General features: G+C 41.4%; 2 protein-coding genes across 9 annotated transcripts in view; both read right to left on the reverse strand.

Annotated features, from left to right (window-relative positions):
• Positions 1-1,480, reverse strand: part of MLXIP (MLX interacting protein) — a 67,935-nt gene extending 66,455 nt beyond the window's left edge. The window contains exon 1 of the mRNA XM_030582744.1: positions 1,247-1,480. Within this exon, the coding sequence (XP_030438604.1) occupies positions 1,247-1,428 (182 nt within the window). The 5' untranslated portion in view covers positions 1,429-1,480. The remainder of the gene's footprint in view (positions 1-1,246) is intronic.
• Positions 1,481-6,654: 5,174 nt separating this feature from the next.
• BCL7A (BAF chromatin remodeling complex subunit BCL7A) overlaps positions 6,655-17,288 on the reverse strand; it is a 32,734-nt gene continuing 22,100 nt past the window's right edge. For 3 of the 8 annotated variants that reach the window (XM_030582831.1, XM_030582830.1, XM_030582834.1), the window contains 3 exons: positions 15,696-15,863; positions 11,344-11,465; positions 6,655-10,155 (listed from right to left, as the gene is read on the reverse strand). In XM_030582831.1, coding sequence (XP_030438691.1) covers positions 10,084-10,155; positions 11,344-11,465; positions 15,696-15,863 — 362 coding nt within the window. In that variant the 3' untranslated portion in view covers positions 6,655-10,083. The other 5 variants (XM_030582828.1, XM_030582829.1, XM_030582827.1 and 2 more) reach the window with 3 other exon arrangements.

The raw sequence follows: 17,288 nt of genomic DNA on the forward strand, positions 1-17,288 counted from the left end.
AGTACTGGTTTGTGTGTCTTGGTGAGATCCCTGCTGACTCAGTGGCAGAGTTCGGTCACTATCAGGGTTCTGGACTGGGACCTGGTGGAATAGGGTGGGCCCAGGTCCCCTTATCCTTCCTGCGGCCACCTCACCCTGGGAATGCTGCCTACCCACCTTAGGCCAAAACGCCAATGTTTTCTGCTGTCTGCCTGAGTTAGGATGTCAGGTGAGAGACCATTTGGTGCTCTGCCGTGCCAGAGGGCCAGAGCCCTAGATTCTCTGCTGCCAGGACCTTAGAGGGTGCTAAATCCCCTTTAAACTGGCTTTTCCAGAGATATGGAAGGGGGTGTGGCCTTGCTATGGGCCTGGTTGGGAGGGACTGACACTGGCCTCTGTGGGAAAAACTGAGTTTCCAGAATACTCAGCTAAAACATTTCTCAGGTTTACTCCATTCTTCTCCCACCCTCTCTCTTTTAAACCACTCCTCACTCGGACTCTGACAGTGATGCCTTCTGGAAGGGTAGATACCATTACCAGGGGCCACGCAGTAGGTAGCTATTGATGTTACTCGACATAGCTACCCATCCTCCTTAAACATACTGCAGGGGGAGTTTTCCTGTCCAGAGCATTTATGCAAGTGTATAGTCAGTCTTGTACAGTACGTGTCTAGTGTTATGTTACCAGTTCCTGCCTCACAACATGTTGCTTACCCTCTTCTAGAGAGATCTGTATCTCTAAATCCCTGTTAGCCCACCCAGTGTCATCACTCACCCCTCTGCATCCCCTCTCAACTCGAGGATGATCCATGTTCCCTAACAGATTCTCAGAGTTTCCCCTGTTCCCTCCCCAAGCCTCTGCAAGATCATAACTGGAAGAACTGATAACAGACACACGAATGCTCAACCACGCCAGCCCCTTTATACCCCTGCCTCCCCCTAGTCTGACACTGGTCTCCCTAAAACTCCCATATGCCCAGGCTTTAATGGGCTCCCCCTTTGAACTATTGCTACAATGGACCACTGCTGTCCCCCCAGTCCCCACCAAATCTCATTAGCTGCCCCAGAGCCCCGTCCCCCCAGACACCCTCAGCCCAACATCCTGGACCATCAGCCTACCTCTCCAGGCACCACCGCCCCGCGCAGGGAGCCCCCTGTTGTCCTAGACATCCGTAACCCCACCCCCCAGAGCTCCCAGCCTGCCCCCATGCAGCCCCCCGACGCTCTCCCTCAGGGAGCCCCCAGCTGCCCAAGACACCCCCCCGCACCTGTAGGCCAGGCTCATGCACTCGAAGAGCTTGGTGAGGGAGGCGTCGATGCTGAGGCGCCCCCCGGCCCCGCCGCCGCCCCGCGCCGCCCCGAAGCGGTAGGTCTGGCACGTCTGCTCGTTGACCGTGTCGAAGTCGTAGCCCTTCTTGGGCGGGTGCTCGCTGTGCGGCGACGAGACCATGAAGTGACCCGAGTGGATGATCTGGGGCCCCGCGGGCTGCCCCCGCCGCGGCCCGGGCCGCCGCCCGGCCGGGGAGCCCCCATCGTCCGTGTCCGAGGAGTCCTCGTCCGGCTCCGCCCGCCGCGACACGGGCCCCGCCGCCCCAGGGAGCCGCCCCGGCCGCATGAACACGTCGGCGGCCATGGCCCGAGCCTCCCGCTACTGCTGCGGCTGCGGCCGCGGCCCCCTCCCGACTCCTGGCCGCCCCGCCCCGTCTGGCAACGCCCCTTAAAGGAGCCGGGGCTCGCGCAGGGGCAGGGGAGCGACAGCTGGTGGCGGGGCGGGAAGCCCTGGACCAGGACTGGCACCTGTCTGAGGGAGGCCAGGCAGATTCTCCAAGCCGGGGGGGGGCAGCCACCCCAACGCCCCTACCCATGCTCCCTGGCAGTGCACCGCAGCCTTGACACCCCTGCCCCCGCTTCCCCCATTCCCAAACTCCCTGCAGCCCACCAACCACCCTTACACCCCACCTTCCTCAACACTGCATCCCCCTGAACTTCAACCCCACCCCTGCAATGCAGGCACCCCACAAATTCTTCCCTGTGCTCCCCCAAACCTCCCCCTGCACTGGTAAAGCCTGCCGTTAATTCCTGCACTGTAATCCACCCAAACCAACCTTTTCTCCTGCAGGCCTTAGTGCCCCTCCCTGCTACCATGCAGCCACTACAATCCCCTAAACGCTCATCCACAGATCTACACTATAATCCCTCTGGCACCTTCTCCCCTCCCCTCCAATAACTGGACCAGAATCACCCCGCACCCTCCAAAGAACACTCACCGCACACACATGCAGGCAGTGCTCCTACTCATTATATGATGGTCACATTTGGGAACCACCATCAAGAATCAGGGTTCCATTGTCCTAGCTGCTGTACAGACAGACAAAAGAGAATGCTTGGGGACAGGAACTTGCAATCTACAGGTCATACAGGATGATGCAGGGTAGTACCCTGCTCCCACTGAACACCCCAAAGAACCGGGAGGCTAAGAAAGCTCCTTCCTTGGAAGCTTTTGAAAGAAGGCAGGATAGCCATCTGTCTTGGATGACTAGACATAACAAATCCTGCATCATGGCAAGGGGTTAGACTAAATGACCATTGTGGTCCCCTCTAGCCCAATGGTTCTATAATGCTAAGGCCTGTACTGCCATCCCTCAAACAACTCACTGCAATTCCTCTGGCACATCCTCCAAATACACTACAATGGCCCCTGCCACACCAACTCCCCACATACCAACACTACAATCACCTCACTACACCTTGCATGGCTTTGTTGCAATACAGCACACAGTTTCAAACCAAAACACAGCATTTTCGCTTCCCCTCCATATGTAGAGAGTGGGGCCAGGAGAACTCTCGCCACTGACCTTCCTCTCCCTAGCTACACAGGGCTGAAAAGCAGTTACATTATAGCTTAATAGCAAAGTGACAACTGGGTTATTTACAATGAAGATGGGAGACAGATGCATCTCTTCCAAACACACAGAGCGAATCCAGAAGTTTCTGTCCCAGCTGTGACTAACACCCTGCTGCTTCAACAGCCCCTCCCCCTGCACTCCTATCCCATTAGCAATCATGCAATGCCACCCCAGAGCTGCCTGCAGCCTTAAAATGTTCTAGCTCAGTGGTTCTCAAGCAGGGGTACACAGAGGTCTTCCAGAGGGCACATCAACTCATCTAGATATTTGCTTAGTTTTACAACAGGCTACATAGAATCATAGAACATCAGAGTTGGAAGAGATGTCAGGTCATCTAGTCCAGTGGTTTTCAAACTTTTTTTCTGGCGAGCCAGTTGAAGAAAATTGTTGATACTCGTGACCCAACAGAGCTGGGGATGAGTGGTTTGCGATGTGGGAGGGGGCTCTGGGCTGGGATGCAGGCACTGGGGATGAGGAGTTTGGGGTGCAGGAAGGGACTCTGGGTTTGGGGGGGCTCAGGGCTGAGGCATGGGCTTACCTCTGGTGGCTCCTAGTCAGTGTCACAGCTGGGGTGCAGAGGCAGGCTTCCTGCCTGTCCTGGCACTGCGGATTGTGCTGAACCCCAGAAGTGGCCAGCAGCAGGTCTGGCTCCTAGGTGGAGGCACACAAGCAGCTCCATGTGGCTCTCGCCCACAGGCACCGCCTCTCCATCACCTACTGGCCAGAAACCAGTCAATGGGAGTGCAGAGCCAGTGCTTGGGGCAGTGTATGGAGCCCCATGGCCCCCTAGCCAAGAAACCAGACCCGCTGCTGGCTCCTTCCGGGGTTCAGCGCAGTGTCAGAACAGGTAGGCACTAGCCTACCTTAGCTGGGCAGCACTGCTGATGCGACTTTTAACATTCCAGTTGGCGGTGCTATCCAGAACCGCTAGAGTCCCTGGGTGCTGAGCAGGGTGACCCAGTGCCTTACATGCTGCAACCCAGTACTGGGTTGCAACCCAAACTTTGAAAATCACTGATCTAGTCCAACCCCCTGCTCAAAGCAGGACCAACCCTAGAAAGCACAAGCAAAGTCAGTACAAACTAAAATTTCATAGATAATGACTCTATACTGCTCTACATACTATATACTGAAATGTAAGTACAATATTTATATTCCAATAATTTTATATTATATGCTAAAAATGAGAAAGCAAGCAATTTTTCAGTAACAGTGACACTTTTGTATTTTTAAGTCTGGTTTTTGTAAGCAAGTGATTAAGTGAGGTGAAACTGGGGGTATGCAAGATAAATCAGACTCCTGAAAGCATACCTCTGGGAAGGTTGAGAACCTCTGCTCTAGCCAGTCCTGTAGGGCTCTGGCTGCCCGTGATCGCCCTTCCTCCTATAGCACATTGCAAACGGAAGAGAACTGCTCTCTACTCCTCCTAGTGGACACCAATTAAAAAAACAAATCAAGTTTAAACTGCTTTTTCTTTGGAGTCTGGGCAGTATCATTGATTAGACTGGGGAATTATTTTTTTATTTTATAGAACAGTTTACAGTGGGTGGAATAAGCTAGACAAAAAGCGCAGATCAAAGTCCCAAAGTATATAGGGAACTGGGGATGATGAGTACCTCACATAAGGTACTCTGGCCCTTAAGGTGAAAACTGTCACAAGATGACTAAAACTGGTACCCATTACATTTCTTGCTAGACTTTCCTGGGAGAAGTGGCGGATACCTCAGTGAGTGGGACAGTTAAAAGTGGACTGCACAAGACAAGAAAAATGTGCAAGAGGAGAAAGAAAAATCCAGCACAGGTCATGGGATGGTAGTCTACCTGAGACAATAGGTCTTTTCTAGGATTCTGCTGCCAATTATTTCTGGGCCCATGTTAAAAAAAACAAAATATAAGCAACCAAAGTGGGGGAAAGGCCCACTAGCCCCACACCACCAGTTAGCTGTCCAAAATGTAATCTTGGACATTGTCAGGCTAAAAATCACATGGGTTATTTCTTTTTACATGGACAGTTAATACCTTTCTCTATTAAAGGGTAATACTTTAACAGTCCAGGTTGAATAAAATAAACAAGTATAAATGGTGAACAGCAAATGGGACTTTAATTTAGACTGGTCAATTATACTTTGATTCTCATGTTCATACCTTTATTTACATATATCCATAGTCAACCATACAACATATACAGAATTAGAGCACAGTCCTACTAACACTCATTCATGTAGGTCACCCACTACAATTCCCCGCCCCCACACACACACCTTATGCACTTTGTCTTAACTTTCCCTCTCCCAGTTTTAGTCTCTACAGGCAGCACTATAAACTTCTGGCAGCACAGCTATCTCCGTGAGGGGGTGTGAGAAGGCACAATTTGCAACCACCAGAACTGTGTCAACAAAAGTCCATAGTGTAAACAGTTATACTGGCAAAACTGCATTATTATTGGTATAGTTTATTTTGCTCAAAGGGACTTCTCTCTCTCACTTCACTTCATGCATCCTTTCACTCCATCCTTTATGACTGGAATAGTTTTCTTTCTTGTACAACAAGCATAAATTCTCTTCATGAAAATCCCCCTTTTACACACACCTTCTGTGAAGCCTGAGATAATGCACTAAAAATGTGAGCACTGTATTAAAATAAAACCCTCATCAGCTCAACTTTGTAAGTGAAGTGCTATCAGGCCAGTCAATGTATAAATATGCTTGATCTATATAGTCTAATTTAGAATGTAAGATATTTGGGGCAGTGACCATGTTTTCAAAAGAGTGACCACGTTTTCAAAATAAAAAAAACAGGGCATTTTTACAGCAACTTTTTAGGGTAATGAAATATACTTTTTAAAAGTGTTCTTTGTATGTGCTGACTTTACTATTGCCAGTTCCTGACTCAGGGACATAGGTATAATTCTAAGTACAGGACTTTTTCCAGCAAGTGTCTGAATAAATCTGTCATATAACAATGAACAATTGACATTAATATTCACTTCAAGAAAAAGCATATTTTTTCAACTTTTCCATTCACTCCAAAACAGTGTTTATCACACTGAACACTTGTTTTACTAGACTGACTGTTCCCAGTAAACACAGACCAAATGATACTTGGTACAGCAGTACATCTTGAACATTTTGTAGTTCTAACAAAATTATTAATGAAATGAAAATTGGAACATTTCAAGTGTCCTGAAAAAACTGGGAAATATAGGCACTTAGGGTAGAGGCCACATCTGTCTGTACACTGCAGAGCACACTGATGGGGAGCAAGAAATTATACAGTGGCATTTTACTAATCTGCAGCCATTTCACAGAAGTTGCACTAAAGGTTTCCCTACTTCTCAGGAAACTTCAACAAAACATCACTATAGTGATTTATGTGCATTACAAGTTTTTTTGCTTCTTTTACAAAATATACTACAGCATATGACCCTGTGAAGTATCAAAGCAATACTCAGCACTTTAAATAATCAGAGTACATTGTGGGATCCAGTAATCTTGCTCTTTTATTGGATTTGTTTACTCACTACTTTAATTCCATGAGACCACTCATTCATCCATGCAACTTAGCAAGGTCGTACTAAAGCAGTATTATGACACTGTTGTTCAGTAAGAAACAGGAAGATTGCAATATTTGTTTTATGTATTATGGAATTAGACACCACTGAATGCACAATTTTTAAAAATCTATTTAAAAACTGAAATTTATTTTAAATTAGAAGCAAACTGAACTTCTTAGATTTAAATTTCTTAATCAAAAATTATTCACGCAAAATGTTCATGTTGTGATTTTTAAATTTTATTTTTGAAATGAAACCATTGTACATTGTACAAACCATAGCTACTGATGGAATAAATAAGTGAAAAATTATACTGCTGTACAACACACACAAAAATCATAAGATGGAAAACGATTAGGTATTGGGAGAAAAAAACAGAATTCTTTACATCTTCTAACAGACCCTTAGATATAAAGAACATTCCAAAACATGACAATGTTTATGTATGAAGATAGCCACCCAAAACCAATATTTTATACTGCCTTGCTGTTTTGTTGTTTTGTAAGTGCCAGCACTTTTTGGAATGTTTAACAACTACTTTCCCAAGCATAAAAATTCCAAGGAATAGTTCTGCTATAAAACGTTTGGCTGCGTAAATCGCTTATTTGGAAGGCCTTCTCATGGGTTCCACAACCTAAGCTAATATACTTTTTTGCTTCTAGTTTCTTTTGTTTTTGTAACTGAAGCTCCAACATTCAGCATGTAGCAAGGAAGCACTTCTTGATATTTGCACTATTTCTAAAACATTAGCTGCATGAGAACTTTCAGTTACCTCGAAGTAAATTACAACTCCCCTTATGCTTCATGTCTCAATGCTTTCAATACACTCTTTTACAGGTAGAGATGGGTGCAAGCCAAAACATTGAATCTATATGCGGTTCTAAACCTCAAGTAGATTTGGATCCTATGTTCTGGTCTGGTCACATCGGTACTTTCTGGCATTAAAATGTGTTTAATCACATCCACTGGCCCATTAATGTTATTAGGCACTTCAAAGAAAGACTAATAACAGTCTTATACATTATTCTGGATTTCTTCATACCAGGTAATGTCAAGGTCTCTCTTCTTAGAGAATGACACTAACAGGTTTAAGGAACCCAAATATATCTGCTTTTTCAATTGTCTGTTGTCACTAGAAGCTGTGGTTAAAAGAATGAATGTATTTTGTATAAGCTGTAAATAAAAAGTTACTATTTTAAAAATAAAGCCACTAGCAATAGCTGGTTTGTTTTCCAAGCCACAGTACAATGGACACAGTTCTGAGCAGAAGCCACAGGAGGAAAAGAAGGAATTTTATAATTAAACCTGTTGGTGTCAGTAATACCAATAAACATTTCTATCTAATGAAAAATTTGAGGTATTTTAGTGCTATTTATATTTTTCTTCCCAAAGTACAGGAATCAGCTTTGAAATCAAAAAGCTTATCTACCCATTCTAAAACCTGTAGAAAAATCAAAATTAAAAACATTTTGGGATGCATCTGAAGATGGTGATCAGTAAACATGACTACTTGTCAAAGGTGGCATCAGATTCATGTAGTTTTAGCATTCAAAATTAAAATGCTAGTGAATCGGTGTTTTTAAAAGTCTGATTTTTTTTTAATTTGCCCATTTTATATATCAAATAGAATTTTTCTCACAAAATATCAATTAAATCTGAGTGTAATATACATACAAACTGATAGCCATTGACCAGTTTTCAACATTTTTAAGCATACACACAATTCAAGAGAGAAATTACCCTACCATTCCAATATGTTTATTGTGCAAATATAACTTTTGGCTCCTCGGTTCCTTATTTTCAGAAAGTTAATGGACTTCATGATCTGACCAGAGAACCCAAAAACTTATTAGGGAGCACACTGGTTTCATGAATGATTTGCAACCAAATTTTATTTAGTTGAGATCCAAAAAAGTTTATTTCAACATAAAAGGAAAAGTTCCCAAACTGAGCATAGCAAGTCACTTTGGAGTTTAATCCAACAGACATTTTACGGAAGGTCAGCATTGGCTCCTCATTCCTCTCCTACTCCCAATTGTTCTTCCTAATTAAGGTGGTAATTGCAAATGCAATGTAGTAGTCAACGCTCAAGCCATTTTCACCACTGGAGAATTCAGAAATAAGCAAGTTTACAAACAGCTAATTATGAAAATGCATGGACAGGAAGATTTATCATTTTAAAAAATATTTACAGCTCTCAGATTACACACACTGCACAATTTTTGGAGAAGTAGGATCTGGTTTTAAATTACAAGACCCATCTCCCTCTGAGAGCGAATGAAGATTAAGGCCCAATCCAGCAACGTTTGAACAACACCTCATGTGAATATTCCTTAGTCACACAAGTAGTTACCACAGACATGACTCTGTTCTGAAGGGGCTTGGCACCTCCCTGGAAGTAATAAGCCCATTGCAATATCAGGCCCTTAAAGGCCTGATCCATGTAGATACTCTGCATCTCTAAATGCCATTGACTTGAAGGGAGTGACGTGCTCAGAGCCTCTCAAACAAGCCTAGCATAAGCACGCGTCAACATAATTGAAAAGAAAGGATAATCTCTACATTACTGGTAGAAATTATGGAAATAAGACTTATTTACAAAGACAAACTGAAAGTTTAAAAAAATCCAAAATACAGTATAGCCTGGAATATATCAGTAAACATCTTATTAAAGAACAGTACAATGAAATCCAGTTCAGTGAAAACCTGATATCAGAATAAATCATTTGCTGCACATCAATCCCTTTGATCCTATCTTTATAGTGAAACTTTTTAATAAAACGATTAACTGTACCCAGTACAGAGATCTGGACCTATTACTTAATCTGCTTTACTTCTTTTACATTTATTCAGATCTGGAATATAAATGGTAAATAAATCATATTAACTTCTGATGAAGTTAAGAATAATTTAAAAGACCAGATTTACAGTTTGCAAATGCTGGGCATTCAGTAAAAGATCTCCACTGTAGTTGCAGAAAAATAAAATGACGCTTGTCTCCTTGGACTCCAAGTGTGAAAATGGCTTCGAGATCAATTTTATCTCTATTTGTTAAGTTTTAAGCACCAGGGATATAAAATTAAAAAAACAAAAACAAAACAAAAAAAAATAAATCAGAAAAACTTACTACATGGCATTATACAAACATAGGCCACTTTGCAAAGGAGACAGCTGCAAAACAACGTTAAAAATTAGCACTGTTTTCAGAACACAAGGCACAAAACAAAAGCAGACATCACGCCAGAACAATGAACTTCACATGAAAGCTAATACCTGACCTGTACCATCCTTAAATATCTTACATTGTTAAATAGAGAAATGGAAAAAAACAAAACAAAAAACCCAAAAAACAGCAGCAACATAATTGTAATTTTGACTTTAGAAACAGTGCGTAGACCCCTCCTGAGTTGTTTACTCCAACCATTTCAGAGACAGTAACTTAAAAGTTCTCAATGTTTGTTTCACAGGAAAAAGTTTTCAGTGTCTGAGAAGTTAAACCTTTGCTAGGTTTTCTTGGATTTTTGCTTGGTAACTTGAAAAGTTAGGAGTTCTGTCCTCATCCAAGAGAAGATGCTTAAGTAAAGTTGTTCTATGATTAAGCCCACTGATGTACCTTACATAAAAACTGATCAGGAAAATCTATAGTCTAAATCTCTTCAACATTTTGTTGGGAAGCCTCTACTTTCATCTTTTTAGAAGGTGGCACTCCTTCAGAGTCCTTAACAGGAAAGAGAGAAAATTCATGTTATCATTGGACTGAATCTTAGGTGCTGTAGATATCAGAGTAAAATAAAAAAAAAGTGAGTACTCTCATGTTACTTGGGGGAAACAAAATATCCTAGGATGTGAATGACATAACCAAATAAATACACTTCCTGAATCATCTTTCTAAACGTCACGTTGCTTGGTCTTGTTGTTACCTAGTCACATAGGGCAAAAATCCTGATTCCAGGCATGAAGCTACTGTATACACTCCAAAGCAACAGCAGTAACATGTGATCAGACTGTGACTTACCTCAGCTCCATACTCAGCCACAACAAAAACCAAAGACCCAGAAGTTACTCCTTCTAGTAGCAGCAGCAATTTCTGCAGGACAGAGTGTGTGAGGTTGGGAGTGGGCACATGTGCACTCAGACGTAAAACCACCACCAAGACTCTGAGGACCCGTAGTGCAGATTTAGGTGGGATAATTCCCAAGCCACAGCCCCTCTCTCAGCCATGGCTCTGCACACATACACATACCTCAAACCAAAATCTGACCCACTGAGTTTATTAGCATTACAATTTTGCCAGCTCTATTAGCTGTTCTGCTTTATAAAGACAATATATTTATTTCCAAATGAAAATTAAAGGGATACATTTTGGGCACAGCCTACTGGATTGTAAGTAAATAAAAATATTCTTATTTGGATTGTAACATTTCCTTACATATCAGACTTGGGCTGGTGCAGAGGAGCCTGAAAGTGAAACTGATCAGTCTTCTTACTGTTAAAGGTGAATGAAATTGAAATAAAAGGCCAAATGAATGGTGAAAGCTCATCAGATATTTAAAATTATTTGTTAATAGTCTAGGTGGGGAGGGATAGCTCAGTGGTTTGAGCATTGGCCTGCTAAACCCAGGTTTGTGAGCTCAATCCTTCAGGGTGCCATTTAGGTATCTGGGGCAAAAATCTGTCTGGGGATTGGTCCTGCTTTGAGCAGGGGGTTGGACAAGATGACTTCCTGAGGTCCCTTCCAACCCTGATATTCTATGATTCAAAGTGATCTTAGTAATATAGCTAAGAAAATAAATGTAAGCGTGATTGGTCTCTTGACAGTTTTTCTTAAACTTTTTTTTTTAATATTGATATTTAATTTGGAAAAGACATTTGTAAAAGTAGCTTTTTTGTACTAAATTAAAATTACCTGAGAGTTTTTAGATGCCTCTGTAGTTATATCATTTTCTCCAGAGGATTGAATTTCTGCTTTCTCTGAACTATTCATGGAATTTTCCATTGAAGACTGTGAATTCTGTTCATCAGAAGTATCTGAAAGAGTAAAAACTTGTTTTAAACATGAAGAATAAACTTTCAATACAAGCTTTTACTCTCTAATGCTAATGTACATATAATACCTTTCATTCAAATATAACCAGTTATGATTGCATTCACACAATAACATCTGAATTATCAGTGGGGACTGAACCCATAATATTCAGCACTCAAACCCCAGGCTTCTGCCACTTCAGCTAAACTAAAGAATTCTTTTAGTAGTAAGGGCTGCACTAGCTTGGACCAGCCACTAGAGGCAGTCATGACCCACACTTGTATTACACAAAGATTTCAATGTACTTGGCACACATGAATAAAGTTTCACAATAAGTAGATGAAATATATAAATAATATGGAAATTATTACAACCAGTCATGAAATGCAGCTACCTGTGGGATGGAGGGTTGGAGATAAGAAGTAAAAGAATAACTTATCCAACAAACTTGGGTGGGAGGCCATGGCAGCTAGATAGGGAGAACTTAATTACCAAACTGGAATTTAACCCCCAGGACATTTAAAACCTATTCCTACAAAAAGTGGCACGGAATTATTTTAACATAGTATCTAGAAATCTAGCTTCATCAATAAGGTTATAAGTTTTTCAAGTCTAAGGATGTTTGTGGGAAATCTCCCCTAGATGTTCAAGTTTGTGGTGGTTCCTACCTGGTTCCAACTTTCATTGCTGCTCACTCTAATAAGCAGCTTTTGAATAGATTCCTTTCTTCTACTCTCTATACCAATCACTTCTATATTCTAATTCATATTTTTTAAATTCTCAACTCCCCCAAGAAAAAGAGGGTAAGATTTAAAAGTTCTTTATTGGTTACTGAACTTCTGAAATTTTGCACATAAAGTTACCGAAAGGCAAGCCTTCTCCAGAAAATCTTTTATTGACTGTGGTCTGAAGAGTGATATTTCTCAAAATGACTCAGTCAAATGCAAGATGTTTGTTTTTGGGGTTTTGTAGGGAGGTTTCTCTAAATTGCCATAGAATTGTTTGTGTGGCTATAAGAAAACACTAAGTCTTCAGTACTTCCAGATTAAAAGCACTTCTGAGCAGAGGCTTTATTTCCTTTTGTACTACTGCACAATTTTCTGATACTGTTAAACTACAGTTCACTTCTCTCTACCTTAGAAGACGTAACCGTGTTTCAACCTCGTGTGCATCTGCACACAAGCAGGCTATTGCGGAATACACAGGTCCTTGACATGATTGATTTTACAGAGCAGATGAGACCTACATTTGGCCCATCTCGAATTCATGCATGTGAAGACTCGCTATAGTCTAAGTGCCTGATCCTGGTGATCTTTAGGTGAAAGGATCCATGTCTTAATACTAGGGCCCTACCAAATTCACTGTCCATTTTGGTTAGTTTCATGGTCATCGGATTTTAAAAAATAATAAATTTCATGATTTCAGATATTTAAATATCTGAAATTTCATAGCATTGTAACTGTAGGGGTCCTGACCCAAAATGGGATTGGAAGGTCGCAGTATTGCCCCCTTTACTTCTGTGCTCTTGCTTGCAGCCGTGCTGCCTTGAGAGCTTGGCTCCCAGTCAGCAGCCGCCACTCCTCAACTACCCACTCTAAAGACAGCGCTGCTGCAAGCAACAGCACAGAAGTAAGGATAGCATGGCATGGCCTCTCTTTAGTTCTGTGCTGCTGCCTTCAGAGCCGGAGCCTTGGCCAGCAACTGCCACTCTCCGGCTGCCCAGCTCTGAAGGCAGCAGCACCTAGTAAGGGTGGCATAGTATGGTATTGCCACTCTTACTTCGGCACTGCCACTGATGGGGCACTGACTTCAGAACTGGGCACCTGGCCAGCAGCTGCCGCTCTCTGGCCACTCAGCTCTGAAGGCAGCACAGAAGTAAGGGTGGTAATACCACGATCCCCCTGCAACTCCTTTTTCGGTTAGGACCCACAGTTCGAGAAACGTTAGTCTCCCCTGTGAAATCTGTATAGTATAGGATACAATTACACAAAGGACCAGATTTCACAGTCTGTGATGCGTTTTTCACACCTGTGAATTTGGTAGGGCCCTACCTATTACCTGTCCTCAGAGTCATTCAGACCTGCCAATAATTAGTGTACATAGGAAAGCGTTCTAAAATATTTATTCATTATAAAAATGTTGATTTTAAGCACTTAGGGCCAATTCTTCCCCAATGACTTCAAAATAGTCACACAAGCTGTACAGCAGGATTTGGGTCCTTAATTTGTTACCTGCTATTTAAATTCAGCTTGGCAATGTCACAATCAAAGCTACTGGATCAAACAGCATCATTCTCCAATGGATGATGGGTTATTTAGATTTAGAATCCCTACTTAAACATAGTATCCAACCAGCAAAAAGACAGATTAGTATGTATTTTGCCCTAGCTTCTCCCTCTCATTTCACAGTAATAGCCCTGGAATCAACCCAAAGAAAAATTTTCTTTCAACCTAAATTTAATCATGGGAGCATGTACATTATGTAATCAGCTGAATTCACCCATGAACAAGTTAAAGGCAAGTTTACCATCTGGCAGTAAATCCATACAGTTCTCAGTGAGCAGTCAGTTGAGAATACTATTTTATAAAATTTGGCTTTCCTGTGTCTACTTTAGTAGTGATTTAGCTGCCACGTTGCCCTGAATCTAACAGTTACATTCTAGTCATTGAAGGTATTTGGCATGATATACATGGTTGTAATATTACTGAGATAACTGATCTACATTTAAATTGGATATTGGATCTACTGAGTTAAGAACTGAATTAGAAGGAAGAGATTTACCAAGGAAAATTTAAATGCTTTGTTATGGCAGGAATTTTGCAACCAGATTATTAGAATGCTGTTAAGAGTATATTTTATCTATTATAACAAGGAGGAGAAAATGGTTTATTTCAAAACATCACAACATAAGATTTTGCATAAATACACAACAAATGTTTCAGTTACTAAAATTTTACAAGGCACCAAAGAAATATAGCATTAACAAAGTAAGATTTAAAACAGTTTCACCAACATCGTGTTTGGCTGTTTTTCTGCACAGCAAATAAAATAAATTCTGAACTTTTTAGAAAACTGGGCATACAAATTCAGTTAGCTTTAAAAGAAATGTAGCAAAGCGAATTAAAAAAAGTAAAGTTAAAATAAAAATGTACACATAAAAAGTTACAAAATATCAGTATTTGTTGGTTCCATTTTCGTTTAGAGCCCAATCATGTTAGGTGAAGCACATCCTCAACTCCCACTGGCTGAGCACCTGACAGGATCAAGGCTTTGATAAATGTCTAAACGGTGACCTACAAAGGATTTTTTAAGATTGGGGTTTATGCTTATTTTTTGTTTCTTCGTATGGATTAAAGTGTAAAGATTTATTTTAAGGTTTCTCCCTTCCTCTGTTTGTTTTTTACCTTAAGAATATCTGAGATGTCAAGTCTGATCTTCCCTGCTTTCACTGGAGCATCAATGAGCAATATAAGGGAGTTATTGTGAGTTCTCAAGAAAGCCCAAGGATGCTGAATACTGAAGCAACTTCTTCCTTTAAAATGTTAATTTTCAGTTACTGACATTAGATAAATTTTACATAAGAGTTTTAAAGTCAATAAAAATCTCTTCCCCTCTCAGCAGATCAATTTTCACCTGTTTAGCTCTTGTGATGTAACCATTTCACTAGTTTACAGTCCTCTAACCTAGGCAGGACCTGAATTTCTAAGGTATAAAACTAAGCAGAAAAATATTTTCCACTCTATTTTGGATTCATGAGACATCTAGATGCAATAAAGATTTCAGACCTGGACCAGCTACCACTGAAGTCAGTGGAACTCTCATGGAAGAAATTAATTTTGTAATTTAGTTTAAACCTGTTCTTGCTCCCTGTGAAGTCAATAGGAATTTTAAATACATACATAAAACACTTACATACCGAGGACTTTGTTCTTATTTACACAGCAATGAAGTTTAGAAGACTTAAGCCAACTTGACGTGATTATGAAGAAAGTAAATAGCTAATAACATGTGGACTGTGGCAACTCATCATTTTTATTTGTGATTGTTTTATGAGCTGTATTTGTTGTTTTGGAAGAATGGATGTTTGTGTTCTGTATCACATGCCAGTCACTCTGTTCCACTTTTATTATTTGAGTTTCTTTCTTAGCAAGAATGTTGAATTTAAGTATTCGTTTAAACTAGTGCTTCCTATTAGAAAAGCTGCAGGCACAAGATATATCTATATGTATTACCTTCTGAACCAGGTTGCTCCTTTGCATCTGCTTGAGTTTCATCAGACTTTACTTCAGTGCCATCTGCTTGTGTTGCTGAGTTCTGCTCAGGTGCTGGACTTGAGTTGCTACTGTTCTCCTGTTTTATTGGAGAAGCGTCAGCTATTGAACTCTGGTTGCTATTGTCATCTGGAAAAAAATTCTACCTTGATGAAAAGTGAATGAAACAGATCATTTTGGCTCTTGTTGAAGTTATATATTTTTATGCATCATTGCATAGTTAATATTGGATGTGATCCTACATGACTTGCCATCCCAGTGATTTCAGTGGGAATTTTGGGTAAGAGAGGACTGTTCAGGTTCACAGGTAAGTAGGACTCTTTATACTTAAGTCCCCTTCACTCAACAGACATTCTCTGATGCCCTATTTTGTACACAGTGCTGCTTAACTATAGTGTATATTTCTTCAAATATGGTGACCGAGGGCTCTAAACAATAATAGCACAAAATTCTTGGATTTAGATACATCTCTTATTGGAAGCCAGAATCGTATATTTTATCAGTTCATCCATCAAGAGCATCAGTACCCAACTAGACTATTAATACTTACCCTGCAGACTTATATGCTCCTTCATGCCCCTCCCTCTACTCAAAATAACAGGTCGGCCTTCCAGAGCATCCTGAAGGTCTACAAACCCGGGCCACCTCAAGTCAAAGGGAGAAGCAAATCCTAATATCAGGAGCCCCTCACAGCAGGAATGCACTGCCTGCACCCAGTTCCTGGGGAAACCAGGGGCTATCTGCTTGAGTGCCTCATCTAATATTATCTGTGGGGGTATCATGCAAGGAAAGCAGCACTCACAAACCACTTTATAGGTACAAACCAACAGCTGAATTGCAACCAGAAACTGACAGCCAACCAGTATAGATCATGGAGCACAGCTCTAACATAATCCCCATAAATCAACCTGCTAATCAAGCACACAGTATCCTTCTGTAACAGGTAAAGTTTTCATGGGGCCTTCTGGTGTATTCCCATAGAGAACACTTATTTTTATTATTTGTTTTGATTTGAGGCCTAAAGGCCAAACTGAGATCAGGTCCCAACTCAGACAGTTACCACACAAAATTGAGGACAGTCCCTGTCTCAAAGAGCTTACAATCCAAATAGACAAAATGGAGAAAAGGCAAGGAAAAAGTACTATCCCCATTTTACAAATGGGGAAAGGAGAGACAAAGATTAAATTACTTGTCCAAGACAAAGTCACACTAGAAGTCTGTGTAGATGGGTGACAAAGGTGCAAATTGCTGAAGCTAAAATTCTGCCTCTTCAAAAGGTCAAACCTTTCTACTCAAACTCAGATGGGGAAGTGGCTTTGGCCATTGCTGCCACCTAGACATCCATAAATTAAGGAATTTCAACATGGCTGAGCCGTACAGATGCCGTTTTGATAGAAACCATGGTAACACACAACAATCCACCTTGCTTTTGTTAATCTGCCAGCATTTAGTTTGGGAACTGAACATTTCATTTTCTGGTTTGGTTTATTTTATCAAGAAAAAGTCTTCCCAGTGGCAAATACTACAGGAGAGTAGTGTTTTTCTCCTGGTACT

The sequence above is a fragment of the Gopherus evgoodei genome, chromosome 13, assembly GCF_007399415.2.
Source record: "Gopherus evgoodei ecotype Sinaloan lineage chromosome 13, rGopEvg1_v1.p, whole genome shotgun sequence".
In the NCBI taxonomy this organism is placed as follows: Eukaryota; Metazoa; Chordata; order Testudines; family Testudinidae; genus Gopherus; species Gopherus evgoodei.